Source organism: Schistocerca nitens, chromosome 1 (assembly GCF_023898315.1).
Source record: "Schistocerca nitens isolate TAMUIC-IGC-003100 chromosome 1, iqSchNite1.1, whole genome shotgun sequence".
Taxonomy (NCBI): domain Eukaryota; kingdom Metazoa; phylum Arthropoda; class Insecta; order Orthoptera; family Acrididae; genus Schistocerca; species Schistocerca nitens.
In genome coordinates this window covers 805,794,206-805,814,378 of record NC_064614.1, presented here as the reverse complement: position 1 = coordinate 805,814,378, position 20,173 = coordinate 805,794,206, and the positions used below count along the sequence as shown (strand labels likewise).

Genomic DNA, 20,173 nt, shown 5'->3' with positions numbered 1-20,173 from the left:
GCTCAGTAAGACATAAAACATGAGGATGATCAATAATGTTCATATCCCCTTGATTTACAGATAAAAAATCTAACTTACCATGTCCATTAACACATTTCATATTATGCACAAACAAGTAAAATAATGAATGTAAACAATATTTTTGCTATAACTATAGCATATTATGTATTTATGAGCATATTATATATTTAGTCTGTTAAGGTCCCAGTTTGTGCCCTGAGTTATCATTAGCATCAACCTTTGCTCAAACCACAATTCCCTATCAGACATCTTAACATCAGCCTTCTTCTGTTATTTTATTGTTTTTATTTTCATCACCTGCTGTTTACTGGTCTGCTTCAGGTAAATCAGGTTCTTCAGATTCTTCAGGTTCTTTTTGTTCTTTACTTGATAATTTTTCTTCTATAGTTTCCATAGCTTCAGGTGGAGCTGTTCTCCTACCAACAAGTACCTGCACATGAAATATTGATGCTGACAAACTGAAAGTTTCTTAATACAACACAAAATTATTGATACAAATAGAATGATAATGAAGTGTGATTAGCAGCTTAATTTTGTATGGTATGGTTCTCAATATCTATCCAAAAAGAAACCAAACATTATTTTATTTAACTTGAGTGCAAACTTATAAAGCAGTTTGTTACACTGCTACGAGATTTACTTGTGTCTCTTCTGTACATGGAGTTCAGGGAAGAGTTGGCAGCAAATCTCCCATAATCTTTTCCGATGTTTCGAAATGATCTTTTGTAATGGTAAATTTCATCTTCAGAAAGAATAAGTCTAAATCATATGAACACTGCAATGAGTTTGTGGTACAGTTTGCAGTCAATTTTTCTTAATCTCTGTAGAAATTTCAATATAGTCTCTTGTAATGGTAATTTTCATTCTCAGAAGGAAAGGCAAAGAGACCCAGGATTCTAAATCATGCATTATTACTTCCACTTCACAACTACATTGCTGTGTACCATCTATTGCTTTAATATGCTTAAAGAATGTCTCATTAAAATTTGAATGAACAGGAAAATGTTAACTGAAACATGTTTTTCTGCTTGCTCTTCTCTCATAACTAACATAGTTATGAGGGATTATTTTGTGTGTTTTGAATTTCCATCTGACAGCATTTCACAAATCCTCTACATTAGTCTTACATCTTATGGTTCTTCATGCATCGTCAATATTTTTCTTTTCCATCCTCTTTGGAGGACATATACTGTTAAGATCAAGAGATACTTAGCCAGTGAAGTCATCTTTTACCTTTGATAGATCCTGTGCTTATTTTGAATTAGATCTTACTTTAGGAAAATTAGCAGCTTTTGCATATTCTTACTTCAAGTTTGTTATATGTAATTCACATGGTCTAAAAATTCTGCCACTGAATAGAAGCAGTGTTCTAATAAGAAAGGCCTTAGGGATTTATAAAATAGTGAAAAATGAGGAAATAACTTTCATGTGGCATATCATTGTACATTTATATAGCACTATTTGTAGTGGAGGTTTCAAAGACTGATATTCTTACTGACTGGACATGGAGTTTATCTTTTTGCCTGGTATCATGTTCATGTATATTTAAATTTTTATTTATATAATAGAGGGAAACATTCCACGTGGGAAAAATATATCTATAAACAAAAATGATGTGACTTACCAAACAAAAGCGCTGGCAGGTTGATAGACACACAAACAAACACAAACATACACACAAAATTCAAGCTTTCACAACCAACGGTTGCTTCATCAGGAAAGAGGGAAGGAGAGAGAAAGACGAAAGGATGTGGGTTTTAAGGGAGAGGGTAAGCAGTCATTCCAATCCCGGGAGCAGAAAGACTTACCTTAGGGGGAAAAAAGGACAGGTATACACTCGCACACACACACATATCTATCCGCACATACACAGACACAAGCAGACAAAATGTCTGTTTGTTTGTGTGTTTATCAACCTGCCAGTGCTTTCGTTTGGTAAGTCACATCATCTAATTTTTTATTTATTTCTTTTAAATTCTTTCTCACATATTTACATGTTTCTAGAATTAAAATGGAGGAGAGTGGAAGGATAAAGACTGTAGAAAGAGGGGTCTGCAGGAATCTGACAGTCGTACATGGTGCGTAGCTCTTACAGCTCTTTTTGTGCCAACAAGTTGAGTGTGCACATAAACATAGGCTGTAGCATACTTTCTTCAGTGTCACAATTGTTTTTGTTATGTGTAGCTGTCATTTAAAATCATGTTGAAGCCATATGCTTAAAATTTTATTTCTGGTGTAATTCCTCTAGAGTTTATGGCCAGAGAGGTGTTGGAAGCTTCCACCTTAAAACAGAAGTTTAAAATAGTTGTTTCAGATGTACATATTTATTATTAGCGTATTTCCTTCAAACTGGTCATTTTGCCAGTCTGTAGTTTTACTTATGTTTGCATGTAGTGTTCTTTGGGTTTTCCCTGTAGAAAGGAATTTAGTGCAATATGAAAAGAAGATACTTATTCATGATTCAGTGCATAGATCTATGTCATTTATGTAAAGAAGGAAATAAATAGGCCCAAGAACAGATCTTTGAGAGACTACACTTTTTATTATTCCAGCAGCTGACAAATATGTTCTAGTGCTATCATTTAGTTCGTACTTCATTACTACTTTCTGTTTACAATTTGTTAAGTATGAGGGGAACCATTTTAATGTAGTGCCTCTTAAGTTGGAGCTTTTCCAACAGGATATTGTGTTCCAAGATTTCAAAAGCTTTGCTTAGATTTGACAAAATACCAGCAGCATTTTCTTTTCTGTCCATTGTTTCTAGTGTGTTTTGTAAAAAATTATGGATGACACTAGTCATAGATTCATTTTTCTGGAAAACATGCTGGGTATCAGTGAGGATTTTGTTCTTGTCCAGGAATTTCAGTGATCTGTTAAAAATGTCCACTGTTATGCCTTTCTTTCTGACAAACATTATACAGCTTCAAAATTTAGTGTTTAGCAAGCATGCAAATTTTTTTTCTTCCTATATTTATATATATTTTATACATATTTTTTATCCAGTTTTGAACTCAGTTAAGTACTCGTAGTTCTAAGCAAAAAGCTATAAAACTGAAATCTTCTGTATTCATGGAATGGTGGTAGTGATGGATCCTTTTTCTAGGAGCCTCCAACACTTGGAATTAGTTGACCTACCACCATCTATGTGTGGAGCTGAAGTGTTTGTTTTTGTAAATGCTGGAGTTGTGCACATGGCAGAACAAGGTGTTACTATCAAAGTTTTGATAAAAATTATCTCTTCCAGACAATCAAACCCTCAAGCTTCTCTTGACCATTAATTAGAATTCAGTAGGTTGTTTTGATAGTTGCTCATTGTCCAATTATAGGACATGATTGAGTCATTTTTATGAGCACTGTTTGATTTTTTCTAGTTGCTGTTGTTGTGGTCTTCAGTCTGAAGGCTGGTTTTATGCAGCTTTGTATGTTACTCTATCTTGTGCAAGCCTCTTCATCTTCAAATAATTACTCCAACCTACATTCTTCTGAATCTGCTTACAGTATCCATCTCTACGTCTCTCTCTCTCTATGATTTTTACACTCCACACCACCCTCCAATACTAAATTGATGATCCCTTGATATCTCAGACTTTGTCCTATTAACTGATCCTTTCTTCTAGTCAGGTTGTGCCACAAATTTCTTTTCTCTCCAATTCTACTCAGTGCCTCCATTATGTGATCATCCCACCTAATCTTCGACATTCTTCTGTAGCATCACATTTCAAAATCTTCTGTTCTCCTCTTGTCTAAACTATTAATCATCCATGTTTCACTTCCACAAATGGCTACACCCCAAATAAACAATTTCAGAAAAGATTTCCTAGTGTGTGTGTTGTGTGTGTTGTCTGCGTGTATTGAACGGGGGAGCTAGAAATGATGGAGAGGCTTCGTCCCCGCTACAGCCCTCAGTGGTTCACAACCCCACAACAGGAGATGAGTGTTACCCCAAATGTTTGCATGGTAGAGTAATTATGGTGTACACATATGTGGAGACAGTGTTTGCACAGCAATTGCTGACACAGTGTAACTGAGGCGGAATAAGGGAACCAGCCCGCATTTGCTGAGGCAGATGGAAAACCACCTTAAAAACCATCCACAGGCTGGCCAGCACACTGGACCTCAACACTAATACGCCGGGCAGATTCATGCCAGGGACCAGCATGCCTTCCTGCTCAGGAAGCAGTGTGTTAGACCACGTGGCTATCCGGGCAGGCTAGACTTCCTACTACTTAAATTTATGTTCAGTGTTAGCATATTTCTCTTCTTCAGAAATGCTTTTCTTGCGAGTGCCAATCTACATTTTATATCCTCTCTGCTTTGGCCATCATCTATTATTCTGCAGCCCAGATAGTGAAACTAATCTATTACTTTAAGCATCTCATTTCCTAATATAATTCTGTCACCATCAACTTATTTAATTCAACTATATTCCATTATCCTTGTTTTGCTTTTGTTGATGTTCATCTTATATCCTTCTTTCAGCACATTGTCCCCTCTGTTCAACTGCTTGTCTATGTCCTTTACTCTGTCTAACAGAATTTCAGTGTCATCAGCAAACCTCAAAGTTTTTGTTTCTTCCTACTCCAAATTTTTCTTTGGTTTCCTTTACTGCTCGCTCAGTGAACGGACTGAATAACGTTGGGAACAGGCTATAATCAGTCCCTTCTCAATCACTGCTTTCCTTTCATGCTCCTCGACTCTTACAATTCCCATGTGGTTTCTGGGCAAGTTGTAAATAGCCTTCTTCTCCCTGTATTTTCCCCTGCTACCTTCAGAACTTCAAAGACCATACTCCAGTCAACATTTTCAAAGGTTTTCTCAAAGTCTACAAATGCTATAAATGTAGGTCTGCCTTTCCTTAGGTTGCCTTAGGTTTGCCTTTCCTTCTAAGATAAGTCATAGGGTCAGTATTGATTCACATGTTCCTATATTTATCTGAAATTCAAACTGATTTCTATGAGGTCAGCTTCTATCAGTTTTTACATTCTTCTGCAAAGAATGTGTGTCAGTATTTTGCAACCATGACTTATTCAGCTGATTGTTCAGTTTTCACATCTGTCAGTTTATAGTTTGGAGAGAAATTCAGTGCTCTTTTGATGTCATAATTAAGGATGTACCTCTGTCTCTTATAACAACTGATCTCCCTCAGAACCTTCATTATTGTGACTTGAATTTGTTTCAGGAAAGTTCAGTCACAGTTACAGAGAAATGTAGGTACATCTGAGGCAATACTGACCCCATGAGTCTATTAGACTGAAGAAAGATAAATCTATGTTTATAGCATTTTTACATTTGGAGAAAGCTTTCAGCAATGGAATACACTCTTTGAAATTCTGAAGTCAGCAGGGATAAGATACAGTGGGCAAGAAGTTACCTACAATATGTACAAAAACCAGACTGTAGTTATAAGAATTGAGGGACCTGAAATGTAGGCAGTAAGTCAGGATTGTAGCCAGTTCCCCAAATTATTTAGTCTGTGCATTGAGAAAGCAATAAAGAAAATCAAGAAGAAATTCTGAAAGGGAGTTCATGTTCATGGAAAAGAATAAAACGTTGATGTCTGCTGATGAGACTATAATACTATCAGGGAGGGAAAATGACTTTGTAGAGCAGTTGAAGGGAATGGGTAGTTTGTTGATGAGAGGTATAAGATGAAAATTGACAAAAATAAAACAATTATAATGGAATATAGTAAATTAAATCTTCTGGCAATGAGGGAATTAAATTAGGAACTGACACAGTAAAAGCAGTATTGCTATTTGGGGAGCGAAATAATTGGCAATGACCAAACTAGAGAGGATAACACCAGATTGGCAGTAGCACTTAAGATACTTTCAAAAAGGAGACATCTTTTAATATCTAATTTATATTTAAGCATTAGGAAGTTTTTTTCTGAAAGTATTTGCCTGACGTGTAGTCCTGAATGCGACTGAAAAGTGTACTATAAACAGTACACACCAGAAGTACACAGAAAGTTCTGAAATGTGATTGTACAGTAGAAGTCATTGGTTGATAGGATACCTCCTGAGGCATCAAAAGATGGTCAATATGAAAATGGAGGGAAGTTGGGAAGGAGGGAAGAATTTTAGAGGGGAACCGAAGCTTGACTGTAGCAAGCAGGTTCAAGTGGATTGTATGTAGTCTGTAGTAGTAATGCAAAAGTAAAGAGTCTTGCACAGCATAGTCTGCTGTGAAAAGCTGCATCAAAGCATCCTGAGACTGAAGACAACAAGAACTATAACATCTATGTCACAACTATGTCAAGGTCATTAGAAATGAATCACAAACTGTTACAGGGGAAGGATGGAGAAGGAAATCGCACATGTCCTTTTCAAAGAAACCATTCCAGCAATATACTGAATAAATTAACAGAAACCACACAAATCCAAATATGGATCACCAGAAAGGAATCTGAACTGTTGTAATCCCAAATGTAAGTCGTGTGTTTATGATTGGAGCACTCCACTCTGTTGGAAAATGTGGAAAACAATCTGCACCTGTAAAAAGAGGACTTAGAAACTGAGGGACCTGTGCAGATCGCAGTTAACCATCTTTTCAAGCAGCCTGCATAATCCTTTGGTCAGGGCAGAATGGATTGAAACTATTAATGAAATTTGGATTTTTCTCTGTTTTAAATGCAGGAGCAATAATGTCTTCTGACCACTGAGACTGGAATTCCCCTTTTTACTACATGTAGTTGAAATTTTGAGAACATATGTCAAACTTACATTACAGAAAAGTTTCAATAGCTCATTGTGGATTCGTTTGGACTATGGAGATATGTTATGGCAGAGCACTACTGCACGTTGAACTTTCAGTAACTAAATTGAGCAGTTTATGGTTTCATGTGGGGCGCTGTAAGTTTTCTTGTGCTTCAAAATGAAGGACATGTGTGCAGACAATGCTAATTGTTTCTGAGGCAAGAATGGATGTTTGTATATGTTGACCACAGATTACTGTTATGTGGTCTCAGTCTGAAGACAGGTCTGATACAGCTCTCCATATTAGCCAATCCTGTGCAAGTCTCTGTCTCTGTGCAACTACTGCAAAGTACTAAAAAACTAAAAACTAAACTCTACCTGAACAGGCCATGAAAGCTCAATGGTACTGACCAGCTGCTGTGTCATCCTCAGAGAGCTTCAAATGAGTAGCCCAGACGCAAAAGCCGCTAAATGCATTTTTTGACGATTTTGAGTTGAGCACACTACTGTATAGATTTTTTCATTGCCGACATGGTGGAACAGGTTTCAGGGTGCGAAACTACTACAAACCATTGTAATTGGTTGTAAAAACTTGTGTTCGATTGCAAAAGCCACTAACTGCATGTTATCTTCAGGTGCAAAGCCCGCTAAATGTCAAATGTTTGCAAAACCCACCAAGCTCAATAGGCATGGCAGTCAACATGTCATGTCCAGATGCAAGGAATGCTAAACGACATCAGACTTACCAATCTAGACATTCAAAACTACCTTTCACTGTGTTTGCAATACAAAGGGATATTTTTCTTATTCAGGACTATGTTGCCGCGCGGGATTAGTCGAGCGGTCTAAGGCGCTGCATTCGTGGACTGTGCAGCTGGTCCCGGCGGAGGTTCAAGTCCTCCCTCAGGCATGGGTGTGTGTGTGTTTGCCCTTAGGATAATTTAGGTTAAGTAGTGTGTAAGCTTAGGGACTGATGACCTTAGCAGTTAAGTCCCATAAGATTTCAAACACATTTGAACATTTTTAGAATTATGTTGGCTGCATTGTCTGTGATGCAGCGTCAAGGGTAACCACAGCCATGGTCTCCGAACTGATAGTCCATGCTGCTGCAAATATTGTCGAACTGTTAGTGCAGATGGTTTTGTCTTGCAAATGTCCCCATCTGTTGACTCAGGGATCGAGACGTGGCTGCACGATCCATTACAGCAATGCGGATAAGATGCGTGTTATCTCGAATGCTAATGATACGAGGCCATTGGGATCCAGCACGGCGTTTCATATTACCCTCCTGAACCCATCGATTCCATATTGTGCTAACAGTCATTGGATTTCTACCAACGCGAGCAGCAATAAACCGCAATCGCGATAACCTACAATCCGACCTTTATCAAAGTTGGAAACGTGATGGTATGCATTTCTCCTCCTTAGACGAGGCATCACAACAACGTTTCACCAGGCAACGCCGGTCAACTGCTGTTTGTGTATGAGAAATTGGTTGTAAACTTTCGTCATGTCAGCACATTGTAGGTGTTGCCACTGGCACCAACCTTGTGTGAATGCTCTGAAAAGCTAATCATTTGCATATCACAGCATCTTCTTCCTGTCGGTTCAGCCATTAATAGCATGTGATTAATTGATTGTTTTACTTATTTTTAGAAAAGAAATGAAATCTTTAACTTTAATATTTTGGATGGGACAAGTTTTTCACAATTATCTGTTTTGCTTAGCGTGCAGTTAGTGGCTTTTGCATCTGGGCTACTCAAATGATACCAGACTGTCACAAAAATAGTAAAATTATGAAATAGTTACAATGTCTGCACATGAAAAAGGTTGAAAATGGAATATACAATCAACAAAGCTCCCTATCATAACCTATCATATACAAATTACCACACTTACATTCATCTCTGAAAACATCATGTTGTCTGTAGTATCAACACCAAATTGTCCACGTAAAATCCTATGCCGCAGTTCACCTTCAGCAAGAAATTTTAACCAGTCGAACTCATATTCAAAGCCATGTTCTGTGATAATATTCAAAGCATCCTCCTCACAGTCCTACGAAAAATATTATATATCAAAAACTTAGTAATGGAATTAGTAGCAAATGTTATAATTACTATTTGGTATGATCATCATTACATCAAGGTAATTGTCAGAATAAAAATTGTTGCATAAATTTGTGCAGCTCTGATGAAAAGGGGTAGTCACATATTGCATACCATAGTTACATTTTTCCATGCTGAATCTGTAACGAAAGCTAACATGGCAATATCAAATTTTCTTCTAATATTAACAGTCACTTTAAACAAGTAAACTTTAATCTATATACACAGTTTGATGCCAATTCCTTGTCTCTCTACTCTACTCTATATGAACGTGTCATGAACACACAAAAATATACACATTTATGCCACAAATTGGAACTGGTATACATAATCATGAGTGCAAACAGAGTAACTTCCTGCCAAAGTGCAAAGTGAACCCTTCAAAGAACTTCTTGTGAACAATACAGCTACATTTATTTCCTTAGTTATTAAACATTGCTATATTCAGTGTTTTTTCATGGAATAGTCAAAATGATGGTTTCTGCAAAAGTTAGAAATAGTAGTAGTGGTAAAATACCTATATGTACAAAAATGTATTGCATGAAATTATTGATTCACATTATACTTTATGTATTTATTCAACTACAATTCACATATTACTGTTTCAAACCAATTCACAGCACAAGTAGTATCATGTTATGCATGAGACTCCCACTTGCAAATCTTGAAATGCATGAAAACATTTTTCTCCAAATAAAAACAGAAGTTAACTTTGTGTTGAAATTGTTCCCTTTGCAAATTCTTTGGGAATGTGGCAGCTTATTAAACCAGATTGAACTATTTATCTATGGGCTTCAATCTGTCAGTTTTAATTTTGTTATTTGTCAAAAATATTATAATTTTGTAGTGATACTATGGTCATATCACATAGAACAGTCATGCTGTTTAATTTGTTAATCAAAAAATGAAGGAATGATAATTTAAAAGGGCATAAAGAATACATTGTTAAATATTTATGCTGTACAGACACCTCATGACAAGATTCCTTATGGTTTGCTCCATGTATAAGTCTCATTGCCATTTTCTGTAACAGTAATATTCTGCACAGCCCTATTACTTAACTCCACAGCGAAGGAAAGGATAAACTGTGCATAGCATACAATTCTGAATGTTTGACTAGAGACTAATTTTGTCATCCGGTTAAGATGAAATGAGCCACAACTTGTTTCATTATATATAAAATTAATATGATTTGCCCACCGAATGTTTTCAACTATGAACATGCCGAGAAATACACAGTTACCAATTTCTCTGACCAGGGCACTTTATTCATTATTTATGTTTATGTGGTTAGGACTGCCTGTTTTAAATGCCAGTGACTGATGTTGTTGTTGCCTGGCATTATTACCTTCCACAAAGTGCTGCACAAGTCTTGACCAAGTACTGAGCACTTCAGTTATGCATTTGGGTGCATTAAACTGTTGTAGAAATGTGCCCCACTTAATCCATTTAATTTATGAGCTATCAGGAGATAATTAAAGAGCAACTGCTCATGGAGGTTCAGTGCGGGCTGTAATTATCATGTGGCAGCAAAACTTGGTAGATATGCTAATGTGTTAATGTGTAACTGATTTAGGCTGGAAAAAAATTATTTCCAGTTTTGGCCAACAGGTGTAAATCTGATGCTCTAGACTATTTGTCTGATGGTACGACATCCACACTGCCATTTCAAATGCCATAACATGAGTGAACAGTGTGGTTATTGAGGAGAGAGATCATGTGCTGTTAGTGATACTGTTTTTATGAACAGCAGAAATTACAGTGCAGCATTGATACGAGTATAAATGAGGAGGTCTGAGGAGAGGCTCACTGCCATTAAATAGTTTAAAGATGATAAAACTCAAAAACACAAGTGAGTTTTCTGTGGCGTCTGGAAGAGGAATGCACTACATACCCTAGTTAGTGCTAGTACTCACGCAGTGTCATGGGAGTAGTCTATCCAATGGTCAAAAGTGTGGGAAGTTTTGTGGTATATTTTACACTGCTACCTGTACAAGATTCAGATGGTGCAGCAACTGAAATGTCATGATCCACAGTAATGTTACGAATTTGTCTTTGGTTTCTGGCATGGATCAGAGTTGATAACATGTGGCCAGGCAATATTTTATGGAGCTGACAAGGCATATTTTACCCTACAGGATGCAGTGAACACACAGAACTATTGAATTTGGGATACTGTTAAACCACACGTTATGCATGAAGAGCCAATGCACTCACTGTATGTGTCTGTGTGGTGTGGATTCACAAGCACAATTACTCTTGGTCTATTATTCTTTGAAGAGAAAACACCCACAGGGCCTATCAAGTGTATCGTGAAACCTGCACATTATTGAGACCTCCTTGTACAACATGTGATTCCTGCTTTGTAACAGTGCAATTGTGTGGGAACCACCATTTTCATGCAAGATGGGGCAACACAACATGTCACCTGCACAGTGAAAGATGTGCTTAACACAACCTTCCATGAACATGTTATCTCCAGAGGTTTTCCATATGTATGACATGTAAGATCACCTGATCTGAATCCATATATAGACTTTTTGCTCTGGCAATATCTAAAAGAACTCATTTACCAGGGACACATTCAGTCTCTACTTGATCTGAGGACCAGTATACAGGAACATTTTGTTTGTTTTACACCAGAACACCTGTAAGCAACTGTTGACCATGTCATTTCATAGATGCAGCATCTCTTCGATGTCTCTGGTGCTCATGTTGAACAAAATATTTGACTGGTGCTTAATAACAAAATCAACATGATAGCATTCTCACTTGTTTGACATTTCCTGCCCACGTCCCATTCTTAATCCATTACATATGGAAACATTTCTATACATCTTTCTTGCACTCACAGTGCCAAATTTGCATCTGGTGGCCAAAATTTGAACTAATTTTTTTTTCACTGTAAATTGGTTTCACATTAACACAGTAGCAATCTGCCAAGTTTTGCTGCCATATGATAATTACAACTCACACTGGACCTCTTGTGGCGTAACAAGACTGCTACGCCACATGAAGTAGCCGAAAGGCACGTGTTACTGACGCAGGCTAGAGATAGGTCTGAAACAGGAGACGTAATGAATGCTATAAAGAAAAGTATGTAGCTGCTATAATACTTAACTTTAATCCATCATTTGTATACAGCATTCTTGATGATACAAGTGAGACTCTATCTTGAAATGGTTAATGGCGCCTTGCTAGGTCATAGCCATGGACTTAGCTGAAGGCTATTCTAACTGTCTCTCGGCAAATGAGAGAAAGGCTTCGTCAGTGTAGTTGCTAGCAATGTCGTCGTACAACTGGGGCGAGTGCTCGTAAGTCTCTCGAGACCTGCCGTGTGGTGGCGCTCGGTCTGCGATCACTGTCAGTGGCGACATGCGGGTCCGACATGTACTAATGGACCGCGGCCGATTTAAAGCTACCACCTAGCACGTGTGGTGTCTGGCGGTGACACCACATTCCTCCCCCGCAAATCGGCGAACGGTCGTGTGATAAGGCTTCCGCCCGCCGTGGGGAGGACCCCATGTTGACGTATGCAATGAGGTGGGGAGCCTAACAACAGGCGAGGCTGTGCCACCCGCACCCGGCCATTCGGTCCGAGGGGAGCTAGGAAACGCCTGAAAACCTAGTCCAGGGTGCACGTCAACATGCGGTGTATGCGCCCGTAATGAGACAGGAGGGGCCGAAGGGTCGACCTCCATTGCGTCGGGGGATCCGACGCGCGATGACGCCATGTGGGCCGAAGCGGGCAAGAGTTCCATGGTGGAGGACAGCTGGTCACGGGAAGCGATCAGCGGTGCTTGACCCAGGGAGGCGCCAGGCGGTTGCAGCGATGCATCCACTGCGGGCGGCGCCGGTGGCAGCGGCGCGTCGCCATGAGGCAAAATGGAAGGCAGCGTCGGTAACACCTGGGGATGAGGCGAGCCAGTAGATGGGTCCCCAGGGTGCTGACTAGACGGCACCGTCGCTGAAAGCAGACGGGGAGCAGCAGAACCCAGGCGACAACAGAGGCGCAGCTGATTGAGATGCCGATGCACCTCACCAGAGGCCCCCAAAACCAAATACATCGCGCGGCCGAGGCAGCGAAGAATGCGCCCTGCGAGCCAACGCCGTGAACCTCGATAGTTGTGATAGAATACAACGTCGCCTGGAGCAAAAACAGGAGTCTGCCGCTGCACAGGAACCTGATGTGGCGGATGCAGCAAAGACATCAAGGTTCGATGAGGACGACCGTGGAGCAACTCAGCCGGCGAGCGACCATCGCGGGGCTGAGAGTGATACGACGACAAAAAGAGCAATAACGCGTCCTCCTGAGAATGCGACTCTTTCAACTTCAACATCTGGGACTTGAAAGTCCAGACCAACCGTTCAGCGGCACTGTTTGACTGAGGCAAAAACGGCTCGGATGTCAGATGTTGAATACCATTGGCCTTGCAGAACGACGGAAATTCTGTGGACATGAATTGTGGGCCATTGTCGGAAACAATAGTCTGCACACGTTCAATAACACCTCGCGATTCTAAATCGTGTAAAGTTCTTGCGACCTCATCACGCAATGCGTGGGGAACATTGCGCGCTCTGAAAAATTTCGGTTGCGCGTTGACTTTCAGTTCCAAATGTGCTTCATAGTTCTTAGCGCAACCAAGGCCCGGTGCAAAAATGTCTGCAAATTCCTCACAAAGATGAGAAACACTGGCGGAAGGCACAGTCTGGTTCACTGATAGGACCTGATTTACTATGGACAAGTTAAACAACTGAAATAAATCTAAACCAAACAAGTTCACTGCAGAAGAAGAACGAAGGATGTAAAATGACACAAGTTTTGTTTGTTCCTTGTACGTTGCAAGAAGAGTGCACTGTCCTAATACAGGGATCTGCTGTCCTGAATAACTAGTGAGCTGAACATTTGCGGCACGCAACGGAGGTTTGCCCAGTTGTTTGTACGTGTCGTGATTGATCAATGAAACTGCAGCTCCGGTATCGAGCTGGAATGGGATCACTTTGCCTTCAAAGTCCAAGTCGACAAAAAGTTTATTGTCCTGCTGATGACAAGAGCGACTTTCACGTGCAATTTGAACTGATACAGGTACAGAAGCACTTGCGACTTTACGGGATTTCCGGCGACGTCGACGCACACTTTGTGTGGGACAAACACAGTCACTGTTTGAGATAGTGGCACTGGACGGGGTGGAATTAACTACATGAATGTCCATGGGCGAAGGTTCACGAGCCTGATTGTCCTTGGTTCGATTCCGGCGCGAAACAAAGGGCCTGGAATGGTTGTGAGTGTCCGGTCGAAGCTTTTTCTGGCAAACACTTTGAACATGTCCTTTCTTATGACAGTAAAAGCAAATAGCTTGGCGTGACGGGCAATTTTCACGCGAATGTCTAGTTGCACACCGCGGGCATGATTTCAGAACTGCATTGGCATGCTTACGCGGCACACGTGTTTGAGAGCTAGGCCGCAGCTGCGCGGACATGCACGAGGGCTGTTTAGCGTTCCGTGCAGCGCGCCCGGCGGGCCGGTTAATGTGACACACGGCTGGCGAAGTTTCAAATGATTCCTGAGCAAAGTCAAGTGTGTCTTGCCTTTCTAATTTGCCTATCACTTGTTGAAGGGAGGGATTAACTAGTTTCAAAATCTGTTCCCTTATACGAACATCTGAAACGTTCTGTGCAATTGCATCACGCACCATTGTATCTGAATAAGGGAGTCCACATTCACACTCAAACGCACAATCCCTTGTAAGGCCTTGCAATGTTGCAACCCACTCCCTATTAGTCTGACCGGCCGTACGTTTTGTACGAAAGAACGTATACCGTTTTGCAACGACATTGACTGTTTCCTTGAAATAGGCATCTAAAGCAGACAAAATTTCTTCATAGGATAGAGTTGCTACGTCGCGTCGGGGAAACAATTTCACTATCACACGGTACGTTTGCACCCCTACACACGCCAATAAATGAGGCTGCGGCTCGTTACCTTGAATTCTGTAGGCGGCGAGATGGAATCCAAATTGGCGTGACCACTCCGTCCAGGTTTCTATGGCTGCATCATACGGTCGAACTGGGGGTGCAACTGCATGTTGTGGCTGCGGTAGCGGTGAAGCGGCGGCGGCCACATCGTGTTGCAGTGCACGTTGACCCTGGACGAGCTGTCCAAGGGCATCCAATAATGCCTGCGTCTGCTGATTCTGCAAGCGATAAAATTCGGACAGTACTTCTGGCGAAGCCATGACACAAGTAAATTAATACAAACTCTATTGTCTCGTCGCCAACTGTTGTGGCGTAACAAGACCGCTACGCCACACGAAGTAGCCGAAAGGCACGTGTTACTGACGCAGGCTAGAGATAGGTCTGAAACAGGAGACGTAATGAATGCTATAAAGAAAAGTACGTAGCTGCTATAATACTTAACTTTAATCCATCATTTGTATACAGCATTCTTGATGATACAAGTGAGACTCTATCTTGAAATGGTTAATGGCGCCTTGCTAGGTCGTAGCCATGGACTTAACTGAAGGCTATTCTAACTGTCTCTCGGCAAATGAGAGAAAGGCTTCATCAGTGTAGTCGCTAGCAACGTCGTCGTACAACTGGGGCGAGTGCTCGTAAGTCTCTCGAGACCTGCCGTGTGGTGGCGCTCGGTCTGCGATCACTGTCAGTGGCGACACGCGGGTCCAACATGTACTAATGGACCGCGGCCGATTTAAAGCTACCACCTAGCACGTGTGGTGTCTGGCGGTGACACCACAGGACCCCTGTCAAGTGCTGCAAATTAATCATAACCACCTGGTGCTTTTTGTGTATGGTCATTTTGTTGACCCTAATAACCTTATCCTCCCACACATCGTGATTAATGTTTCCATTCTTTGCACAAATTTTGAAAACTTCGAGAGGAGTAAAATTACAAAAGAAGAACTTTTTACTTATCTTGATTATCTCATTGTTGTTGTTGTAGGCTCCAAGTCCAGGGGTACATTCTAGCTGCTGAAATTTTTATTTAACAGGTTCCTGCAGGTGAAATAACTTATATGTTCTTTTATTTTATCCCATTCTTCTAAATCACACCAAATTCACAATTTCCACATTCAAAAAACCAATAATTACATTGTTGGTGATACACTTATAAAAACATCTACTTCCCTCAGAGACATGCCCACTAATACTTACATTCTGCAGTACTCACAATTTCCAAAGAGTTTACAAAGCAAAAAGGTTTACAAACCAAAAGATGAATAATCAGTAAAATATATCATTATCTAATAAATTGATCTAGAAATAAATTTAATAATAGTGTTAGATTGTGCAATTAACAATATGAATTTTAAGTATGACACAAATTTTGTAATTTCAATTATTTTTAAAAGAAGAGTAATTTTAACTGTTAGTACATATCAATTGTAAAACATTTATTTCTTTTTTATACATTTTAGCCTGAAATATAATACATTATATACAAAATCATATGAATTCTTTTAGTGAATCATCTGAGATAATTTTAACCTATGTCAGAATTGATAGTATACATGGTATCAGTTATTTCTGTAAAAAAAGGTAATGTTAGAGGAGGGTGATTCATTATAATATCCCTCTCACAATATTTTGTGACAGACTATAAGGTTTGCCAAGCGGCGTTCAAAATGATGCCAAGGATAGCTGATAGATGTATAGCAGTATCTGATACGTAACATATTACAGAGAACATAAGAAAAATATGTACTGTACAAATCATAAACTATACATTTATCAGGATATGGCATTCAGATTTTCATATCTGTGGAACATACCATCACGAGGCAAACAATAGAAGGTCAAAACTACAACATTACACCACTAAACTACAGAAATAATTACAGAGACAATGTAAATTACAAGAAATTATAAATTTGAAGTTAAGATCTATACAATCAAACCTTCAAAATCTTCAAAAAAGAAGATAAAAAATTTCAGAGACTATGTGTACAACGAGTGAGCCAACTCGAAAAACTCTCAATGATGGGTACAGACCAGAAGAATATACTCGATCATGAGTAGCAATTAATCAGCAATATAAACCATAGCATTTACAGACATGTTGACTCATGAAAGAACAAAATAATGGAAAAATATTAGGGCCTAAGTTTACAATGTGGGGATGGACCCATGATTCCAAACGCCACTGGGTACAAACCAGCAAAAATATTTCCACACAACAAAATGAATGAAGGCCATAATCATATCAATGAGTTCAATTATGTGTGTTGTACATTCTCCTTGGGTGCACACACTCTCTCTCTCCCTCCCCCCTCCCCTCTCTCTCTCTCACACACACACAAAAAAACAGTCACGATGACCACACAAAGACGTAGAAAATTCATTTACAATTGATAAAAAAAAGTACACCGTAGCAGTCGCGCGGTTCTGGACTGCGCGCCTAGAACTGCTAGACCACCACGGCCGGCTACTATGGTTATATTTATACTTATAAAATACACTATATTCTGTAGCTGTTGCTTCTTATGTCTATTTAAAGTAACATAATGATTGGAGAGTCAGTCACCCAATAAAACAAAAAACATGCATTTATTCTGAGTAACACTGTCTTTAGCAGCCTTGGTTAACAATTCACAAATATCAGAGACAACACGCATTCTAGCTGACAGATGCTTGAGTACATTATCCGTCATCTATGATTGTTATTTATTTATTTACATTTTCTTTGCGTGGAGCCATCATAATGATGGCTTTTGCAAACATCAGAATTAATACTATGGTTATGGCTCTGAGCACTATGGGACTTAACATCTATGATCATCAGTCCCCTAGAACTTAGAACTACTTAAACCTAACTAACCTAAGGACATCACACACATCCATGCCCGAGGCAGGATTCGAACCTGCGACCGTAGCAGTCGTGCGATTCTGGACTGCGCGCCTAGAACCGCTAGACCACCACGGCCGGCTACTATGGTTATATTTATACTTATAAAATACACTATATTCTGTAGCTGTTGCTTCTTATGTCTATTTTTTACATTTATCACATTACAACTGTAATGCTAATGCCTCATGTTACATTCACTATCTTAAAATTCATTGAAAGAATATAAACATTTTTCTATTAGAAAAGATTTTAATTTTGTTTTAAAAACATTTGCCGTGTACGTTCTTAGAGAGTTTGGTAGCTTGTTATACGAAATCAAACCACTGATATATGGACTTTTATCAGTCTCTTGCAAGATGACTGGTCCAGCAGTGTACAGCCATACAGCAGTGTGGGGAATGGACCCACCAACATCCTCTAGCTTCTTCTTTAGAGTTCTCATCACATACTTCAGCGGATAGGTAACTTCCTGTCTAGCATTCACATAAAATCTTGAAACATTGTTTTGTGTACTAAATATGTTGTTCAATACTTCCTTCACATCACATGAGATATGCTCTCCATCTTCATTTTACATAGTCAGTTATATGGGATTTATGTCAGGTAAAATTAAAAAGTGTTCACATAAGAAACATGAATAAACAAAGTTCAATGCAATGAAAAGAATGGACTAATAAGGTAATACACACAGATATTCTCAGATACTATTTCTAATGTTTACAGTACAAATTATGATTATTGTCCCATTTCAAAACTGTAAAAAGCTCTACTCATTTAGTCTCATGGTATTTATATATTAAATTCTAAAGCATAAATCTATTACAGAACATAATCATAAAGTGTATCATAGATTTTAATCCAGTCAATAGATAAGACAAAACTTTAAAAATCACATCATCTTACATACTAAATTCCAGACAAACAAAACACAGTTATGTAGTCATATGAATCTAAAGGTAGATTTAAACTCAGTCAATGGATAAAATAGAACTCTAGAAATCATATCATCTTATACACTAAATTCATGACAATGGGGAAAAAAAAAAAACGAAGAAAAATGAGATATTTATGGATAATTTCTATCAACACTTTAGATTTCTCTTGGGCTGTCACCAACGTAAGACCTCCTACTTCAAACATAGAAAACCTACCTTTACCATCATGTGTCTGCTTTCTCCTGTACCCTTGATTAGATTAGATTAGATTTACTTTCATTCCAATTGATCCGTAGTGAGGAGGTCCTCCAGGATGTGGAACATGTCAGAAAAACAACAATACATGACAAATATTTACAATTAAAACAAATAAGCTAATGTACCATTCCACAGGTCCCAAGTGGAATGATCGTCATTTTTTAATGAACACTAAGAGTAATTTTACAAATACTAATGCACTGAATTTAAAATAAAAAAGTTTTTTATTTATTTATAAGGTAATACAACTACTGTAATACTTATTTACAATGAACACATTACTGCACTGAAATGGTGCAGAAGTTAGATTATACTAACACACACACACACACACACACACACACACACAAATTTTCAACGAACACATTACTGCACTGAAATTGTGCAGAAGTTATGTTGTACTTATATACAAATCAGTTGGTTTTACTAAGAAATTCATCAATGGAGTAGAAGGAGTTGGCCACCAATAAATCCTTTAGGCTTCTCTTAAACTGAATTTCATTGGTTGTTAAGCTTTTTATGGCTGCTGGCAAGTTATTGAAAATGTGTGTTCCTGAATAATGCACACCTTTTTGTACAAGACTAAGTGACTTTAAATCCTTGTGAAGATTATTCTTATTTCTAGTATTGATTCCATGAATTGAGCTGTTGGTTCGAAAAAGTGATATATTTTTAATGACAAATTTCATTAAGGAATAAATATATTGGGAAGCAGTAGTTAGTATCCCTAGTTCCCTAAACAGGCTTCTGCAGGATGTTCTTGAGTTCACACCACATATAACTCTCACTGCACGTTTTTGTGCCCGAAAAACTTTAGCTTGGCTTGATGAATTACCCCAAAAAATAATCCCATATGACATTATGGAATGAAAGTAAGCATAGTATGCCAGCTTTTTCATTTTTATATCCCCTATGTCTGACAAAATTCGCATTGCAAACAGAGATTTGTTAAGACGCTTCAGCAGTTCTGTGGTGTGCTCCTCCCAGTTGAATTTATTATCAAGCTGTAATCCCAAGAATTTAACACTGTCCACTTCTTCTATCTTCTTGTCATCGTATGTTAGACATATACTCTTGGGACACCCCTTACAAGTTCTGAACTGCATGTAGTGTGTTTTTTCCAAGTTTAGTGACAAAGAATTGGCTAGGAACCAGTGATTAATGTCCACAAATATTTTATTGGCTGATCTTTCTAAGACTACATTTGACTTGCTATTTATTGCAATGTTTGTATCATCGGCAAACAAAACAAACTTGGCATCTGGTAATGTTACTGATGAAAGGTCA

General features: G+C 38.9%; 1 protein-coding gene across 1 annotated transcript in view; it reads right to left on the bottom strand.

Annotated features, from left to right (window-relative positions):
* Window positions 1-325: 325 nt before the first annotated feature.
* The window catches only part of LOC126204580 (uncharacterized), a 46,698-nt gene continuing 26,850 nt past the window's right edge, over window positions 326-20,173 (bottom strand). The window contains exons 4-5 of the mRNA XM_049938866.1: window positions 8,619-8,777; window positions 326-451 (exon numbers count right to left, since the gene is read on the bottom strand). Of these exons, the coding sequence (XP_049794823.1) occupies window positions 326-451; window positions 8,619-8,777 (285 nt within the window). The remainder of the gene's footprint in view (window positions 452-8,618; window positions 8,778-20,173) is intronic.